General features: G+C 51.6%; 1 protein-coding gene across 2 annotated transcripts in view; it reads right to left on the reverse strand.

Annotated features, from left to right (window-relative positions):
• RABGAP1 (RAB GTPase activating protein 1) overlaps window positions 1-18,518 on the reverse strand; it is a 151,262-nt gene that overhangs the window by 2,043 nt on the left and 130,701 nt on the right. For both annotated transcript variants that reach the window (XM_054689760.1, XM_037494407.2), the window contains exons 20-24: window positions 10,313-10,405; window positions 9,784-9,894; window positions 2,422-2,526; window positions 1,616-1,699; window positions 982-1,053 (exon numbers count right to left, since the gene is read on the reverse strand). In XM_054689760.1, the coding sequence (XP_054545735.1) occupies window positions 982-1,053; window positions 1,616-1,699; window positions 2,422-2,526; window positions 9,784-9,894; window positions 10,313-10,405 (465 nt within the window). The remainder of the gene's footprint in view (window positions 1-981; window positions 1,054-1,615; window positions 1,700-2,421; window positions 2,527-9,783; window positions 9,895-10,312; window positions 10,406-18,518) is intronic.

Genomic DNA, 18,518 nt, shown 5'->3' on the forward strand with positions numbered 1-18,518 from the left:
AAATAAGCAGCCACCGACAGCCTATGTTCCTCCAGGCAAATATTCCGCCAGAGAGGCCATCCAGTGGAAAACAGGTCCCGTTTTCAGAGATGGAAATGTAAAATGAAAAAATATTTTAGAACAAGTAAAATTTTATCTATGACTAAGAAGAACAGACTGAAAGGATATTCGCCCAATTAACAAAGGGGATGTCTTCTGCGGCTGATAACATAAGGGTGTTTTGTCTTCCTCTTCTTTTCCAGGGAACGTTATTACTCTTAGTCAGAGAAAATATTTTATTTCAAAGACACAAACTGCTGCTCGGACACGAGCTACGTCCTCGCGCTCAGGTGAACCGTGGCTGTGGACAAGGCCGTGAGCACAGACTCGCCCGCGCTCGGTCCCCTGACGGGGCCATAATAAAGCAGCTTTCAGGAACCCGCTCACCTTCGTGAAGTTTCGCAGGACTCTCGATCCAGTTTCAAAGAACATCAGGTTACTAAAGCCCCCACATTGGCAACGTAACCTTAAAAAGTCCTCGCTGTATTTGGAGTCAAATCGCAGCAGAAGGAATTCTGCTGGGGTGGGGAGTGAGGAGCGTCCCGTGATTCAGAGGGGCTCGACGGGGGCCTGAGCACCGCAGTCTCCCCCTGAGCAAAGCCTCCAACTTGCGGGCCTCCCCCAGCTCAGAGGGCACTGCCCGCCCACCACACCGGTGCCACGTGGGCGCCCGGGGGCACTTTCCTCTCGGCGTGTGCAGTCAGGTCGCCCAGAGGAGGGCGTCCGGCGCGCCAAGGGAAAAGGCACTTGCCTCTTGAGAGCTAAAGCCAAAGCACTCTGGCCTGCCTGGTACTTTCCTGCGGAGGAGACGGGCCTCGACACAGGCCTGGCTGGCGTCTCCCACCTAGGAAATCTGAGTAAACGTCCCCGCCCGGCATCCGCTGTGCTGAGTGAGTGCAGACATGACACTGGGGCGCGGTCTCCGGCAGCTACACGACTTACCCGGATTTTCTCAATTTCCACTTTGTTAGCTGTCTGCTGCTTCTCTAATCTTTCACTCAGCTGAGAACAGATCTAAAGAAACAACACAACAGATCTAAAGAAACAACACTTCAGCCAGGTCACCATCTGCGTGATTTGGGCCCAGGACGAATTCCACGGAAGACGCGTGGGGCCGTGGGCGACGGGGGCAGAGGGCCCTGGTCCCCGTGTCCACTGGCCTGGACTCGGCCACCGCCCCGCGATGCCCTCGAGAGCCAAGTTTCTGAGGACTTGCCAGGTTCATGAACCAGCGAGAGATGGCAGGGCAGGAAGAACGAGACCCACTCAGCCGTGTCCTGAGCTCACCCAGCCAGGGTGCGATCACGTGCCCCCGGGAACACGAGGCCGGATTCTGAATCTGTAATGCCCCAGAACCGAACGCGGGCTCGTCGGCGAAGCACCCGCCCAGGCCCGCTGCAGACACGACCCTGGCAAGTCCTCCTCACGCCCCTCCGGCAGGGGCCGGCGGCCTTCTCCGCCAGCGGAGAGTCAGCTGTCACCACCCCCCGCCGGGGCCGGCACAGCAGGTGTCAGCACCCGGGTGTGGGGGGACGCTTCCCCCAGGCCAGGGGGCCCCACCTGGGCTCGGACCCACCTGCTTGTAGTCTCCGATGATAGAGCTGTTTTTCTTAATCTCTGACTCTGCCTTGTCGAGTTCCCGACGACACATTTCTTTCAACTGCAACATTTCAAAGAGCAAACGTGAGTTTTTAAGGGAAATTTACAGGAAGCTCTGAAACTAACTGCTCGGAGCTGGACTTGCCCCAGTGTGCCCGCGTGAACTCTAGAAGGGCCCTGATCCGCCGCCTTCTTCCTCCCTTGGCAGCAGTAACCCCGCTGCTGAAGCCAGGAGCGCGAGAACAGGCACAATTTGGAAAACATCAAACCACATTTCCGCCTGGGGCTTGTGCTGAAGCTCCTCCTGCCAGTGCTACCCAACCTACAGCCGGAGCTGGGCGCTGGCACAGGCCAAAGCCAGACCAGAACGCCCTGCCACCCGCGGCCTGCCTGCGGCTTCTGCAGGAAGTGCTCGCCACCGGTGGCCGTGACTCTGACAGGCGGGCACGCCCCTTGGGGGGTGCAGTGGGGACACAGAAGGGCAGCCGAAGCTCGGCCTGTGGCTCACAAGTCTGTGCCCCCCTGACTAAGGATAGCTGGCTCAAAACAGACCTTCCAGAACCTGCTCTGGGGGGTGTGTGTCCATGGGCAGGCAGGGGAGAGGCCGGGAGAGTGATGCCGGCCTCCCCTGGCATAGCGCTACCGCTCCCGGGCATCTCTCCTGCCCTGCGCAAGGGTGGGAAGGCTGTCCCTGGGTAATTCAGTGCCAACGGGAAGCCACCAGCTGAACTGTTCTCAGGCATCTGAGACGCAGGACTGGGGAAGGAGCCCAGCTTCCTTCACCTGCGCTGACTCTTCTTCCAGCCTCCTTTTCTCTTCTTCCGCATCAATCAGCTTCTGTTTGGTCATAAGCAGCTCCTTGTTCAGCGCGTCTGCCTTCTCCTCGGCCTGGAACAGGAAGAGAAGCTGTCACAGAGAGAGCCGAGAACCGGGAGGAATTCCACTCATCAGTCCCGCCCCCACTGCGAGGCCGGGGCACCGAGGCAGAGCAGGGAATGACGTCCGGGGGACGCAGGGATGGGACTCACGGAAGCGCCTGCGGCCCAGAGGTAGGCCGGGCCGTGGCTGGGGGCTCAGCCTCCGGCATCAGGCATCCCGAGCTCAACGCCCACCCCTGATGGCCACACGCCACGCGGACAAGCGACAAGAGCCTCTCCGGGGTGAGGCTCGCCCGCGAGGAGTGACCAGAGTCCTGGGCACGGGCACTCTCGGGCCATCCAGGCGCGTCGCTCTGGCACCGCTAAGACCCGCTGCTTTTCTTCCAACTCCCAGCGCTCCCCTCGCCGTCACCCCTGCAGCCCTGGGTAAGGCCACCCCTTCCCTGGCTCGCTCGCTCGGAAACGGGCACCCTCCCTTCAGAGTTTCCCTAAAGCGTGCCGGGGCCTGGAGGGCAGATCTGGGGCCTGGCGAAAGGGAGCCCCCGTGCCCGCGCCGGCCCCCAGCCGCGGGTCATCTGACACGAGCCACGGTGCCGGCTCCCGCTGGCCGCGGAAACTAGTTCCTCCTGTCACCCGCTGCGGGCCCAGCGGCCGCGGTCCTTCCCCGCCCCCTCCCCAGACTGTCCTCGAGGAAGGGGTTCCAGGAGGTCTGGGGGCCGGGGAGGGCAGCCCCGCCACGCAGCTCAACGTCATGACTGGTGAACTGCACGTGCAGCCAGGGGGGCCCAGAGCTGAGGCTTGTCCCCCAGTCGGTGGCCCGTCCCCCTCTCTAGCACCATCCCCTTCTCTAGCCCAAAGGGGAACGCAGGAGTCAAACAACAGGGAGATGAGCAGCAAGGAGAGCAAAGCCCTGCCGCAGACTTCGTTTTCCTTGAACCAGCAGAACCCCCTCCCCACCGGGACTCAGGCCACATCTTCCAAGAGGGCTCTGGAGCCAGGGTACCCCCTGGCGCTCACGCCTGCTCCCCCCCACTGCCGCAGGGACTGGGGACAGGAAGCCTGCTCCTGAGAAGTGCGGCACAGCCCTGCCCCCGCTGATGCGCAAGCTGGGGTGGAAGGGACCCCCCAAGCTGTCATCTGACCTGGGTCACCGGGCCCGGCCTTCTGCCCGGCTGACGCCACCGACACGTGTGTGGGGAGAGCATCTGGTGACGATAAACACGAGCCCGGACTTCCACTTCTGGTCGCGAAGACTAACAGGGACCAGGTTTACCCTCCAGTGTCAACAAAAAACTGGACAAAACATTCGAAACTATTTTCTGACGTGAAAACAAATGAAGAATGGTGGTTCCAGACGAAGGACAAAAACCAACAAGGTGACTCCTGGCACCACCTGAGTTTCTGCCTGGAGGGACATTCTGGACCAAGAAGCACCGCGAGGGGCTAAGGAGGCAGAGCTTGGTGGGGGGGGGGGGGTGCAGAGAGGCTGACATGGCTGCAACCTGGGGCAGAACTTTGGAGACGAGGCGCCCCAAGCAGCTCACGCGATCATAGAGGAGATAAAGTGAAACCATAAAGATCTCCAGTGAATTCAAGGGCAGCAAAGGGAAGGAAACAAGCAAGAAAAAGCAAGCGGAGAACAAAGAGCAACGCGGCAGACTCGCACCCACCCAAATTAGATAAAGTACATTAAGAATCCATCAATTATTTTTTTTTTAAAAGATTTATTATTTATTTATTTATTTATTTATACAAGCACTGGGTAGAGTCAGAAGCGCGGGAGGGTGAGAGAATTCACCAGAGCCAGAGCGGGGAGCAGAGCAGGCAGAAGGACCGAAGTACACTGCTGAGGGGAGCAGCGGGCGGCAGGAGAGGTCTGCGCGCCATGCGGGACCCTCCTCTGGTGGCCAGGGAGCAGCTGGGGATCAGAACTGGCGCTGCAGAGGCTGCAGGCAGCTTCGCAACCCAAAGCTCAACCGCTGCGCCACCGGGGAGGCCCAAGAATCCATCAATTAGATAAACAACTTCACTCAACGTAACTGGCGTAAACATCCCAGTTCTCACACACACACACACAGCCAGCCTGCGTGAACGTGTGTGCACACACTGTTTTGAATTCTCTGGGATAAATCACCAGTAATGCGTAAACGGCACATGTACGGTCAAGCTGATTTAAAGACTGCCAGAACAGTTCCCAAAGTGTTTGTGTGTTTGACGTTCTTACTGGGGAGCCAGTGGCTCCACCTTTCTGCCAGGACTTGGTATTGTCACTCTTTACACTCCAGGAGTAGACAGTGGGATTTCACTGGCATTTTAATAGGCATTTCCCTTTTAACTAATGATGCTGAGCCTATTTTCATGTGCTTTGTGGTAATTTTATCTATCTATCTATCTATCTATCTATCTATCTATCTATCTATCTATCTATCTCCTTTGTGGTATATCTTTTACTCATTTTACATTAGGTTGTTTGATTCCTCTAACTGATTATAATGTCATTGTGTATAAAATTTCTGTACACAAATGTTTATCAGATAAAGATATTGCAAATATTTTCAAATAAATAAATAAAAAGAGAGTCTCAGACTGAATTTAAAAAGCAAGATCCAATTCTATGTGGGCTATAATACACCCATTTTAAATATAAAAACACGGATATGTTAAAAGTAAAAGGGCAGAGGACCTCCCGGGTGGCGCAGAGGTTCGGTCTCGGCACTATCGAGCTATCACCAGCCTCTGCAGCACAAGTTCGATCCCTGGCCAGTGAGATACCCACCTGGCACGGCAGCCCTCTCCTGTCTCGCCCGCTGCTCCCCTCAGCAGTTTATTTCGTCTGTCTGCCTGTTCTGTTCCCCACTTTGTCTCTGGTGAATCCTCTCACCCCCCCATACCTCTGGTCCACACCCCAATTCTACATAAAAATAAATCTTTGGAAAAAAAAAAAGTAAGAGTGCAGAAAAGGACATGCCATGTAGCAGCAAGGGAGCTGTTATCAGTTACAGATGAGGGAGATTTCGGAAGAGAGGATTCCCAGGCACCAAGGGGACATTTCAGAGCTTTAAGAGTCATTCCATTAAGAGAATGTGATCAAGATGTATGATAAATTCACATTACAGGAAATAAAGACTACCATTATTAAAAGAAAAAAAACATATACACCACTAAAGTTTACACAGTGCTCTCTCAGTTTCAGAGCAAGAGAAAAGTGCTAAGTCTGTGGAAGATTTGAACAGTGTCACCCCACATGTCAGAAATGACATGTACAGAATAGTCCACCCATAAGACAACTCACACACTTCCCAAACCATGTGGGACATTCACCCAAATAGAGCCAGCAGTGGGCCCTAAAATAGGCACACATATATTTTAAGAGAATTAAAATCATACAAGATTTGTACTCTGATCAAACTAGAATTAGGAATCAACAACAGAAAAATTCCTGGGGAAAATCCTTACGAGTTAAAAATTAAAGAACATGCTACTAATTAACTCAAAAAGAAGAAATCACAAGAATGGAATGAAAATGAAAAACACATCAGAATGAATGTGTGGGATGCAGCTGAAAGAGTGTTTCAGGGAGATTTACAAGTTCAAATACTTATTTTATAAAAAGGCCAGTCCAAAATCAGTGATTAAAAGCTTCCTCTTTAAGAAGCTAGAAAAAGGAAATTAAACCAAAAGAAAGTAAAAGGAAATAATAAAAAGGAGCAGTCAATGAAGCCTAAGCTTTCGAAAAGGCAATACAATTGGCATACTCCTAGCTAGATCAAGGAAAAAAAGACAAATTATCCACAGGTCCTATAAATAGCAAAAGAATAAGGAAATGTCAATGTCTACGCCAAGACATTCGACAACTGGGATGGTAATTATTGAAAAATACATGTTATCAAAATGGACATAGGAAGATTTAGAAACTTTGAATACTTCCGTATCTGGAAATAAATTTAAATTCATAATTAATTTCCCTCAAAGAAAATCCCAGCCCCAGGAAGCTTCACTAGGGAATTAAATATTTAATCAAGGAACAATCCTACTCAAAGTCCTCAAGAAAACAGGAAGGGAACCATGCCGGCTGATCTGAGGAGGCCGGCAGTACCCTGTTATCGAAACCAGACAAGAACAGTAAAGAAACTCCAGAAAGATATTCTTCATGAACACAACGATCTTCAGTAATAAATAGAAACCCCCAAGTTTACTAGGAATGCAAGGTTGGTTATAGCCATTTAACTTGACTGCAGTAACAGGATGAGGAGAAATACCAAGTTAGCGCCACGGCAGACGCCGGAAGAGCGCCTGACAAACCCACGCAGGCCCATGACGAGAGTGTCGGCGAGCAGGAAGAACTCCTCGGCCTCACCTGTGACACACCAGCATCGAGAACAAGGCCACGAGGCCTGCCCTCACCCTTCCACACTGCTCCCAGGTGCTAGTCAGCGCGGGCAGGTAAGGGGGAAAGGCAGGAGCTGAAAGGAAGAGAAACTGCCTTTCTTCAGAGATGATCGTGTGTGGAAAATCTTACAAGAGAAACAAAAAAGCTGCTAGACTCAAAACTGGATTGAGCAAGGCCACAGACCTTACATGTATAAGGTCATGTAAGTAACTGTATTTCTAGAAATCAGCAATAAATAACTCGAAAATACAATCAACGCTGCCCTTTACAGCAGAGTAAAATATATGCCAAGTCTGACAAAGGGAAAACGAGAAATCACTGCTGAAAATGAAAAAGACCTGAGAAAATGAAAATTTAGAAGGAAATTTAACGTTCATGGGTGGAAAGTTCAATTACTGTTTAGATGCTTGTTCTTCCCAAGCTGATTTGCAGATTCAATGCAATCTCACTCCAAATTCCAGAAGGCTTTTATTTCTAGAGTTTGACAAGCTGATTCTAGTATTTATAGACATGCAAATGACTCAGAATAACCAAACAATTTTTAAAAAGAACAACAACGTTGGAGGACTCGCATACCCAGCGACGGCGCTGCAGTCACCAGGCAGTGGGGCGCTGGCGGCAGGACAGACGTGTGACAGATGGGGAGACAAACTGAAGAGACCCAGACATAAATGTCAGCTGAGTCCTGATAAAGAGCCCGGAGGAGCTGAGCGACGTGCTCAAGGTCACAGAACCAGCATCAGTGGAGCCAGAACTCAGGCCCAGTGGGGGGGGGTGCGCCTGGACCTGCTCCCCGCACTCTCCCAACACACGTCCCAACGTGGAGAGCATGGTGAACTGGGGGGCCATCCCGGATCACCTGCCTTGCACAGGCTCCCTCTCAGCCTGCAGCACCAGTCAGGTCTGGGCATCACTCCCACTTCACAGAGAATGCTTGGCCGGGGTCACCCAGGGCTGACGAGGAAGCTCTCCATGCCTGCAGCGTGACGAGTGATGACAGTGATGGACAATTAGATGGAGACACAGAGTGTAATGACCATCCCTGAAGATGCACTGAACATTTCTTTCAAAGGCAGAAAGGGAAACGAGTTGAGAGAGTCCTTTCAACAACCTGAGTCTCCAAAGTGAAGAAAACAAGGTGGGCGGTTCCTATCCCCTCACTGCAGAACCTTGTTGATTTCCCGGGGTGACGCTAAAGAAACCAAAGACGAGTGACCTGGGAAGGGACTCCGGGCCCATCTGCCTACCCGGCATTTGCGGGGGGTGGAACCCCAGGATGGTCTCCCTGCCCTCATGGATGTGGGGCTGCTGCTCTCAGTGAGTCAGGAGAATGGGGTCATCCAGCCCCTCAGTAAGATCTGAAGCTGGCTGCGACCCCCCAAGGTATGGAACCTCCTTCAGCTTCAGGCTCCTCACCAGTGACGTAGGGATCATAATCACATCCCTCATGCAAGGGGCTGCCGTGAGGATTTGGTAAAATAAGTTCAACACAGCCCAGGCGGTGCCGAGTGCTGATGCCCGGGGAGCGTGGTCTGTCCTGGCCAGTCACTGCCCTCCTGACGCCAGTGGTGAGCCCCGGAGCAGGGAGGTCTCGCGGTTCTGGCTGCTGAGGGTAAAGACCTTGAAACACCTGCCTGCAAACACTGGTGATAGCAGCCGGCCCAGAGTCACATGCAGTTACTTGGCACTGACGATCGGGTAACTCAGAGGAAACTAAGCCTGCCTGTGCTTATTTTTTTCCCTTGTGGTGCTCTTCACGTACCCCAAATCCTGTCATTCTCACCGTACCCTGGGACACGGCTATTATGCCACGACATGTTACAGGGCACCCAAGGTGAGCCGAAAGGGGCACAGCTAGTGTTAGAATCTAGGTCTGAAGATTTTTGCTCTTACTCTATGACTAAAGAGAAGCAAGAAGAAATGGCAGATACTGCCCTTCTCGCTCCAGCTGACACGTGAACCACTTTGACTTTCGAAGCACAGACTTCCAAAGAAACACACCAGCACACACTTTGCTGTCCGTGAGATGAATGTCAAGGACCTCATGAAGTCCACAGACCCTCCGGGGTTGAATACATCACATAAGGCCCCATAAGCCCTTAGCTGCCTAGTCTACCTCTGCAAGCTGAGGAAAACTAATGAGCAGAAAAGCAGTCGTTGAGGCCTGACGAGGAAGTCAAAGTCAGGGGTTGATAAACTCCAGCGGGCCACCCATCCCTGCGGCGAAAGCGCTACTGGAGCGGCCACGCTTGCGCGTGCGTGGTCTACGGGAGAGCCACTGGGGTGAGGTTCAAAGCCCCACTATGTACTGACCGTTCCTTTACAAAGTCTGCCAGCCTCTGACCTAAAGCCACGAATGAGAGACTACAATTCTTCTAAGAGAAGTTTGTTACAGAAAATGCCAGAAAAGCCATCATCTCCAAATTTTTAAGATCAGGAAGAGCAAAGGAAAACACAAAGGAAGAGCAAAGCTTCTGCCAACAGGAGCTACTGATGGGGTCAGCTGTATCCCCGCTGGCAGCCTGACTCAGCAGGCTCCGAGACGCAGAACCCCACAGTCTCTCCCTGTTTGGGGGCAAAGGGAAGGAAGCCATAGTGATGTGCGGCTGCCAGTGGTGATGACCTCTGAATGAGCCAACAGGTCTTTCAATCAATGAGAAACACACGAGACCAAGGACTGCCGGGACACCCCCTGCGGTGGGGAGGGCTGATGGGACAACGGCCCTCTCCGAAGGAGAAGCGGGACAGAGCGCGGCAGGACAAGCCCATGACGAGGGAGAGCGCAGCCAACCACGCAGAATGACACGCACTGAGGGGGCTGTGTGTTAAAGGAGAAGCTGCCCAACTGACTCGATCCCGCAGGGGAGCTGGACTTACGTTGTCCAGGTCCTTCCGCAGGGCAATCTTGCTGGTCACCAGCTCGTGGGCTAAGTCGTCATTTTCCTGTTCCAGCCTCATGTTCGCTTCTTGTAGACGCCTATTCTCCCGCTGAAGGGGAGAAAGAAACCAGCAGAAGCCACATAAAAATCAGATGAAATGATAAAATTTTCAGGGTTCATCCTCCAAACTCATTTCTGAGGCCTACGGAAATCCCAAATGGGAGACATGACTAGTCCTCGTGTGCTGCTCTTCAAGACTTTACTCTCTCCATAAAGAAACGCTTAACTGAGTCAAGTGACCTTGTCAAGCAGCTACTTCTTATTAACTGTGACGAAAGGCCACTGAGCTGTAACAAACCAGGCAGCTGGTGTGAAGTAAAACGTATCTTGCTTTCTCATTTGCAAACTCAAACTGAAACTTGGACCTTGAAACAGTGCAGCTGAGTTTTAAGACCTCAGCAAAGCTAGTCAGGGCACAGGCCCACCAGTGAAAGGGCAGGAGGCCCTCCCAGGCCATGGACAAGCACCTCAAATCGCTCGATGGGGTCTTCCTGCTGGGCCTGCTGCTCCCTCATGGTGTGATACTCCTTTTCATATTTCTTCAGCTTCTTCTGACTGATCTGCAGGATAAATCACAGCACAAATCAAAAAGTTTCTGAAAACGGGGGCTTCCTCAGGGCTGCTGTGGGCATCCTCAGCTAGCATGGAAGTATTTCCTGTTTGGAGAGGCAAATTTTCAGCATGGGGCATATGCCCAGGACCCAAAACTCTTTCTCAGTGACCCTTATTGTCCAGGATTCTGTCGGGGGTATCTGGTTTCTAGTAACCAGTGCTAGCATGGATACCCCCCAGCTAGCCCCACCTACCTGGGTTCTGGGTTGGCCGCACCTCATCACCCATTTTATTTAGCGCTTATCAGCACTGCTGCGAGGTGCTTTAAATCTGTGGCCTCACGGCTCCTCTGCACGCGACAGCACTACCATCCGCACCTCACAGGCAAGTTAACTGAAGTAAAAGGTGCTTATGTAACTTGACCAGGACAGTCCGTCAGGGCCCAGCAGATCTGGGGCTTGATTTGAGGCCACCAAGCTCCCCCAGAGTCCACGCAGCAGCCCCTCACTCTCCTGCCATCGCCCTCTTCCCCGCAGGCTCAGCCTTCCCACGGGCACGATGCTCTCTGCCCGGACAAGCAGTGACGCTGACTACTAGGCTGTCCACGTTCTCTCAAGCCTCTTACCAACCAGTGCAAACCACAGGCCTGCATGCTCACTTCCGGTGCTCCGCGGCCTCGCTCAGCAATAAAAGCTCTCAGTCAGGCTTCGCCGAGGCTGCCTGCCAAGCACCCTCCCGGAGGCGACCGCTGCTTTCTTTATTCACTCCATCCAGCTGCCCGATCTCTCCCCAAAACACTTCTCTGACACTTTTGTTTGATTCCTTCCTCTAAACCACGAACCCACCACCTTTGGTGTTTTATTAAAAGGCAGTTATAAAATTATGAACTCGCACAGTGGTAAAGACGCTCAGCGGCTACGTGCAGCTTGGAGAGTGATTATGAAGCCGGTGCTCGTCCCTTCCCAGAGCTTCAGAACCCCAGCACCTCGTGGCGGACTCGCAAATCTCACTTTCCATGCTCCCCTCACCCCCGGTTCTAGGTCATCAGGAACCCCAAAGCCAGTGTAGTCCAGCCTCCTTATTTGACAGATGAAGAAACTGAGACTGAGAGGGGCAGGCAGGCCCACGTCTGCGCTGTTGGTGTCAGCGCCCCAATCCCTCTTCTGCGACGCCTTCCCATCCTCCCCAAGCGGCTGGGGTTCTCCTCACCGACTCTGCCCCCTGCCCTGCTGATGTTCACAGGGCTGACTCAGAACATCTCCCGGAATCTGGCTGCCTTCCAGGGGGAGGCGGCCAGGAGCACAGCGCGCTGCCCGGCTGCAGCCTTCACCAGGACGTCCATGAGCCCTCAGTGAGGCCACAGTCCAGGGAGCGACATCTCTAAACCCAGGTCTTTTGCGGTTTTCAGGCCAATGTCAGGGTAAAAGTTGATTACGTACCCAAGTGATTCACAGAGAAAGGATCTAAATAAAATGTCTGTGTGATCAGTAAATTTACAAACAATCCTAACATCAATCAGAGGAACAGAAAATAAATGACGCTTGTGGGCAGCAAACGCTCCCTCTCAGAGCTCTTTGCCGTCAGTTTGGGGAAATGACAAGGGAGCGAGTAGACAGCAGGCGCCCCCTAGTGCCTGATAAAAAACCAGACTCGGCTACCAAACAGTCTCTTCAAGAGCCTCCAGCTTTTCATGCTCAAGCTGGGGTGCGGAGGAATTAGAACCCCTACCCCCATAAGCATAGAAGGCTAATTGCAAAATAATTTCTTCTGCACTTCATGGGGAATTTATAATTTCTCATCTGCAGAGGAAAGGCCTGACGTGCCCTCGGCACAAGGACAGTGGGTACGGCCTGTGCCTGGTACACCCCGGGCTTCACACAGGCACCCTCGGCTGCTTCTCCTGCTCCTGTGACAGGATGCAGGCAGTTCTTCCCTGTGTTTTCTGCTCTGTGCATGCATGACTTTGAAAATATGTTATCATACAGTTATAGGAGTTATTTTTATATTTTACAATGTAACTATATTTTTATAAATAATGCTGTTGAAGAACAAATCGCATAATTATTCTGGGTCTAAGCAGCGCCACACCCGGTTCACCTGTGGTCACCTGTGGGGGCAGAGGCCTGTCACACTCTCCCCAGACACCGCCTCCCCCACCAGACAGTCTCTCCCCCGCGGCTCTCGCTGCGTGGCTACATGGAGTCAATGCCCCACGTCCATCTGCGCAGGCCCATGCGTGCACTCGCTGGCCTTCCCCGAGGCCACAGGCCACACCCGCTCTGCTCACCAGCACCGTCCAGCGCCCAGCGCACTCGTGGACCGTGATGGGGACGTGGTAACTGGATGCTGCACACAGCAAAGCTGATTTTAACCTAATAAGGACGCAGCAGGGACAATTATTGCCCAGTATTGCGCACTGCTACGTGTGGTATTTTTTGTAGACATCAGCAACACAGAGAAGTTCACAGACTGCAGTGTGCAAACCCCACATGGGCAGGGCCTCGCGTTCACCGTGAAACTACTGAATCAACAAGACGTGGTCCCCTCTTCAAAGTCCAGGGTTCATTCTAGTTCTTACTTATACAAATAACATTTGAAGTGCACCCAGGAAGCAGGGAGGCGACGGGATGAGCCCCACACACCCCCTGCTGGTGCCTCCTATAAGAGGGCCGAGAGCCTCAGCATCTCCTCAGGCATTTTCACTTTCAAAGAAGATTAAATTAGAAATTTGTTGGGTCTCCCCAGTGGCGCAGCAGTTGAGCGCTGGGTTGCGAAGCTGCCCGCAGCCTCTGCAGCGCCGGTTCAATCCCCAGCTGCTCCCCGGCCACCGGAGGAGGGTCCTGCATGGCGCGCAGACCTCTCCTGCCGCCCGCTGCTCCCCTGAGCAGTGTCCTTCGGTCTTCTGCCTGCTCTGCTCCCCGCTCTGGCTCTGGTGAATTCTCTCACCCTCCCGCGCTTCTGACTGTACCCAGTGCTTGTATAAATAAATTAATTTAAAAAAATTGTTGTTTAGATATTTACACTTGTTCTTTAAAGTGTTCTTTTGGGGAGGGGGCGCTCTAATAATTTCCTGGGACTGAGTTTGTAATTCAGGTAAAGATAATATTACTTCTCACTGGCATTAGCACAGTGGCTCATGACACTCAGGGCAGCGCCATTCTGCAAGGCTCCTGGGCCACAGTTCCCAGAAAAAGTTCCCAGTTCCCGTGCCCATACAAGTGCACAGACACCAACGCTACCCCCTCCCACCCCCAGCAAGCAACCCGCTACTCCCATTTCAGAGGGTTCATCGCTCCCTGAGGCCCAGCCACAGGTCCAGGCTAGGAAACTTTGAATTAGAGAGACGGTGGAGACGTGGAACATGGCGGTGTGGTATCTGGTGGAAGCACAAAGCTGGGCCAGAAACGCCTCCGCCTGGGCCGCTCACCCGCTACTGTCACGGGAGTAGATTGTGATCTCTTTTAAAACCTGCGCTCCTTGCCCTGGGAGAGCTGAGCCTCATCCAGCTCTGGAACGGTCATCAACCGCGGGAACAGTCATCAAGCTCTGGAACAGGCAGGGACGAGGCCCACCCAGGAGAGGCAGGAGTGAGGGTGCTGCCAGTGGGCTGGGACTGGGGGCGCGCTCTGCCACGACGAGCTTGGGTTCTCCAGGTGGACAGGGGACGGGGGAGTCTGGCTCTGCCAGGGGCCTGAGGACAAGCTGTCTACACTCGGCCTTGGCCACCTCAGCTGGGAGAATCCCAACAGTCCGGAAGAGGACGACAGGACACGGAACATATACTTTCAACAGCGCGGGTGAGCGCCTGGCACCAGTGAGGACTCTGCAGTCAACAGCAACTACTCCTCACTGCTCTCTGCAGTGGCGTCTCCAGTGGACAGTCAGCCTCTGAACATGTGCTGCAAATAATGAGCCTTTAAACAGAGTCCATTTAACACACAAGAGCAGGAAGCAGACTGCTGGTAGACGTAGGCTGATTTCCAAGTTTGGCTTAAGAAACTGCCAGAGGTCACCTCCCCACTGGGCTGGAGGTGAAAGGCATCCAGCAAAGGTGGGAAGCCGAATATTCGCTCTGCCAGGCAGGGCAGGGCTGAAGCAGGTTGTTAAGGTGGCTGGGGGGCCAGGGACAGATCCAAGCCCCAGAGGCCTCGCTGCTAATTTAGAAAGCCTGTCTTCTTTTAGGACACCTGTGCAGGGGCTCTGCTTTCCAGTTACTGAGTGACAGAACCTGAGATGACAAAGGCCTTTCAAGAGAACAAGATACTTCCCAACCATTTTATTTAATCCTAGAAACAGGGATTATCATCCTTGTTCTAATGATGGTGAAGTGACACCTTCCGAGGTGAGTGACGCGTGGGGTGTGGGCCAGCGTGCTCAGCAGCATGGGCATGCAGTTCTTGCTGCTCGTGTGCCATGTCCGGTACTAAGCCCGGCTCGTGGCACCCGAGGAAACGTGTGATTCTTGTGGGCTTGAACTGACTTAAGCAGTTCAAGTCAGAGGAGAGCAGGGGAGGCAGGACACTGGGGTTTGAGAGGACAATGGCCGTCGGAGGCGCAGCAGCGACTCTGAGGATCTTCCTTCTCTCTACAGCCTGGCGGTGTTCTCCTCCTCTGGTCACTCAAAGCGCAGGGCAGAGTGAGAGCGAAGCCCGTGGGACTCTGAGGTCTGACTCATAACCTCATGAAACAAATCCATGGTCTATTTAATTTCTGAGCCTTTTAATTTGTTCAAACAGTTGAAACTCAACTCTATCAACGATGGTGAAGCAGAATTAGGCGTTCCTGTTCTACCATTAGAGTGTTTTTCTAAAATATAAGAAGCAAATTAGTAGCAGGGGGCCCAACCAGGTAAGGAGCAAGACCAGCTTCTTGAAAAAAAGCAGTGGCCACTGCTGACCCTGCAGCAACTGCAAAATGTAGGGCTCCCTGCAGAGAGAGAACAGTCACTCGGAGTCTCCTCACCTAACCCCAGCAAACCCAGCTTGGCCTGGTTACAAGGATCCCCGGACTTAGGGGCAGTGTAGAGGAAAGCTCAACTCTGACAGACACCGAGTCACCCTTCATTACGCTGTCATCACATGACAGCCATCGCCCAAACGGTCCAGTACAGGTGGCTCTTGTCCATCTATCCAATTCCCCATCTACAGTAAAGCACGCAAAGAGTGAGCACTGATTTTAGCATCTGAACTTCCTGGGATCCTATCACTTTTCTCTGAGCTTCAGGACACACGTGTGTAAAATGACTTCACACGGTCACTGTGAGGGTGAACTCACCACGTGTGCAAGATTCTGCCAACACAGCAAGAAACTCGACTGGTCAGTCCCTGCCATCCCAGCTTAAGCTCTTAACTCACGAACTCCACGAGTGATCCGAGCAGAGAATGAAGTTCAAGTTAGTGGTGCTTTTAGCTCATGAATAAAAAATATCCTGAGGGCAAATAATTTACCAAATGCCAAGTGATTTTCTGTTTCTCCAAATAACAAACGGTTGGGATTACGTTTGCCGGGAGATGCTGCTGTTTGGTATTTGCGGTGACATCTTTTCTTACAGAGGCTGAAGTCCAGCACACCCCCTTTTTGCTGCAAGAAAAAACTGCCGAGAAACGAGGGTTCGGAGATTTCACCCCAGGGTGACTCTGGAGTAAAAGAGCCAAGTCTTCAGGTTTTAGCTAAGAAACCCACCACCACATCTCTTTTCGCATCACTCCTGCCTCCTCCAAACTAGCCTCAGAGAGCTGATTTGTTCTCAGAAATCCCTGTAGAGACAAACAGTTGTTCTCACATATTTCTTGAGTCAAAAATTTAAAGGACTGAAAATCTATGTTTTCCACCATATCCCTCTATGAAGTGCTGGCACAGCTGTGAGTATTAAAGGCGGGCAGAGCTACTGGGGCCATTCATGATCTCCTAGAACAATCCACTCAAGTAGATTTCATACCAGAAGTGGAAATGAATTTTCTACCTCGGGTCACTGACCCATAAGGAGGGAGAAATTCAATGGACAGCCACGAGTTTTGATGTATGTTGTTAAATTTTCGATTAAGAGCAGGAGGGCCAAAACCCAAGAAATAAATATATTAGTCCTATAAAAACTAAGGAGAAAGAAGAAAAAAAGGGAGAAGAGCAAGAAAAGAGAGAGGCAAGTGATGGCAGACACAGAAAGGGCTACGAGGGCAGGAAGGCGCCGGCCAAGAGGAATGCAGACGCCCACCTCTGGCCACTGCAGACACTGCCACGCGGAATGCGTCTCCACCAGAGGAGCTTCCCACGAGAGGAGCAGTGGGTGGAGTTGACGTGTGGTGGCAAAAGGTCCGATCTCCACCAGGGCAGCCGTCACTGTCCGGCCAGTACAGATGGCTAAGTCGCTAGACTTCCATGTGCCTCAGCTGCCACACTTGATTTGCACAAGGTATTGTGAGGGGCAATTAAGATGCTTATAGGAACACACAAATATCAGAAATTACAACCATGGTAACACAATTGTTAACACTGTGCAGGTATCGTCTATGAGGAGTGGCACATGAGGTCAAGAATCTCCAATTCCCACCTTAATAACAAAGTACACGTGAGTATACCTATCAGAATCTTTTGAAAATAAAAAGGAATGGGATTTCAAAATGTTAGTGTCTCTAAATTCTACCTCGAAAGTCCAAAAGCTAGTTTCCAAATCATTCACATAGCAGGATCCCCTTTTTCCATGTCGAGAGGGGGTACCAAAACCCCAGGTGAACACATGCACACGCTGTGTGAATGAGGCCCTCCGGCCATGCGCGGTCCACCTCACGCAGGGCTGCTGACTGAACATGCCAAGGATGGTTCCTATTTTTGAGCTGGCAAATTAACAGTGTGACTGAGGTTCTTTGTCAACAACAGTGCAACTATTTCTGCTACCTCCCTTCATATTTTTTGGTATTAAGTAGAGCTACCGGAGCATAGGGAATCCTCACCGACTAAACGGCACACACCACCTCTCACCTCGAAGCAGGAAACCTCATTCTTTCATGTCCTGGCAAATGTGTGCTTTTGCCATGCTTTTAAGTCAGTTTCCAGAAAAATTACCATTCTTCTCACCCAAAACCATGTGCAAGTAGGAGAAACCATCCAAAGTGCACCCAAGTCATGCAGCGTTCTCCGGGGCTTTTAGGAATTTATCTAAGTGCAAAATATGTGTGTTGTGCAGCCTCATTCACCTTACACCTTGAAAGCATAGGCAAGCAAAAGAGACATTAGATACCTCCCGTCAGGACTATGGAAATAAAGGATCCATTTATTATTAAAGTGTTTTAAGCTAATGAAAACTCAAAAGATAAACCTTCAGGGGAAGCTATTTTTAAGTCTTACCCAAATCCATGTTAACTCTTTCTTGTTGTAAAACACTTAGTAGAAACTCAAGAGTGTATTCATTTATTTGCTCATTAACTAATATTTACATATCAGATCTGGTTCTTGTGATGAGGATTCAGCAGTAAACAAAAGAGAGAAAGTCCCTTTGTGAAGAGCTTAATTCGAGTCGGGTTGGGAGGTTGAGTAAAGACGACAGATTATCCAAGCAAACATAAAATTGAGGTAGGCAGCTATAAAAGACAGGAGAATAGTAAGGGTGAGGAGGGAAGGTGTGACAGGTTGGAGGGAGCTGCTATTTCAGACAGTGGAATTAAATGGCATGGGACTTAAGCCTGACCTGGAATGAGGTAGGTGACTGAGAAGCCACACAGACATCAAAGAGAACATTCCAGGCAGAGACCAGTCAGTGCAAATGCCCAAGGGGTCAACATGTTCTGCCAGGATACCCAGCATCTTAAGTGGGAAGGTCGGAGGAAGAAGCAGTGGGACATGAAATCAAAGAGATGGCCAGAGGTCACATTGTGTCAGTTTCTATAAGGCAAGACAAGAACTCTTGAGTTTTATTCTGAGATAAGAAGCCATTAGAGGATTTTAGATGAGAGAGAGCGAGGAATGAGAAAGGCATGGAGAAGACTACTGTGAAAACAGGAAGACCAAGGACCTACTGGAAGAGGCCAGAAGAAGAGAAGTGGTGATGGCAGTTACAGCAGTGTGCTGGTGATGAAGGTGCAGAAAGTGGTCAGATTCAGAACACAGTCTGGTGACAGGGCTTGGATG

This window comes from Talpa occidentalis, unplaced genomic scaffold, assembly GCF_014898055.3.
Source record: "Talpa occidentalis isolate TD23 unplaced genomic scaffold, MPIMG_talOcc4v2.1 talOcc4.7, whole genome shotgun sequence".
Taxonomy (NCBI): Eukaryota; Metazoa; Chordata; class Mammalia; order Eulipotyphla; family Talpidae; genus Talpa; species Talpa occidentalis.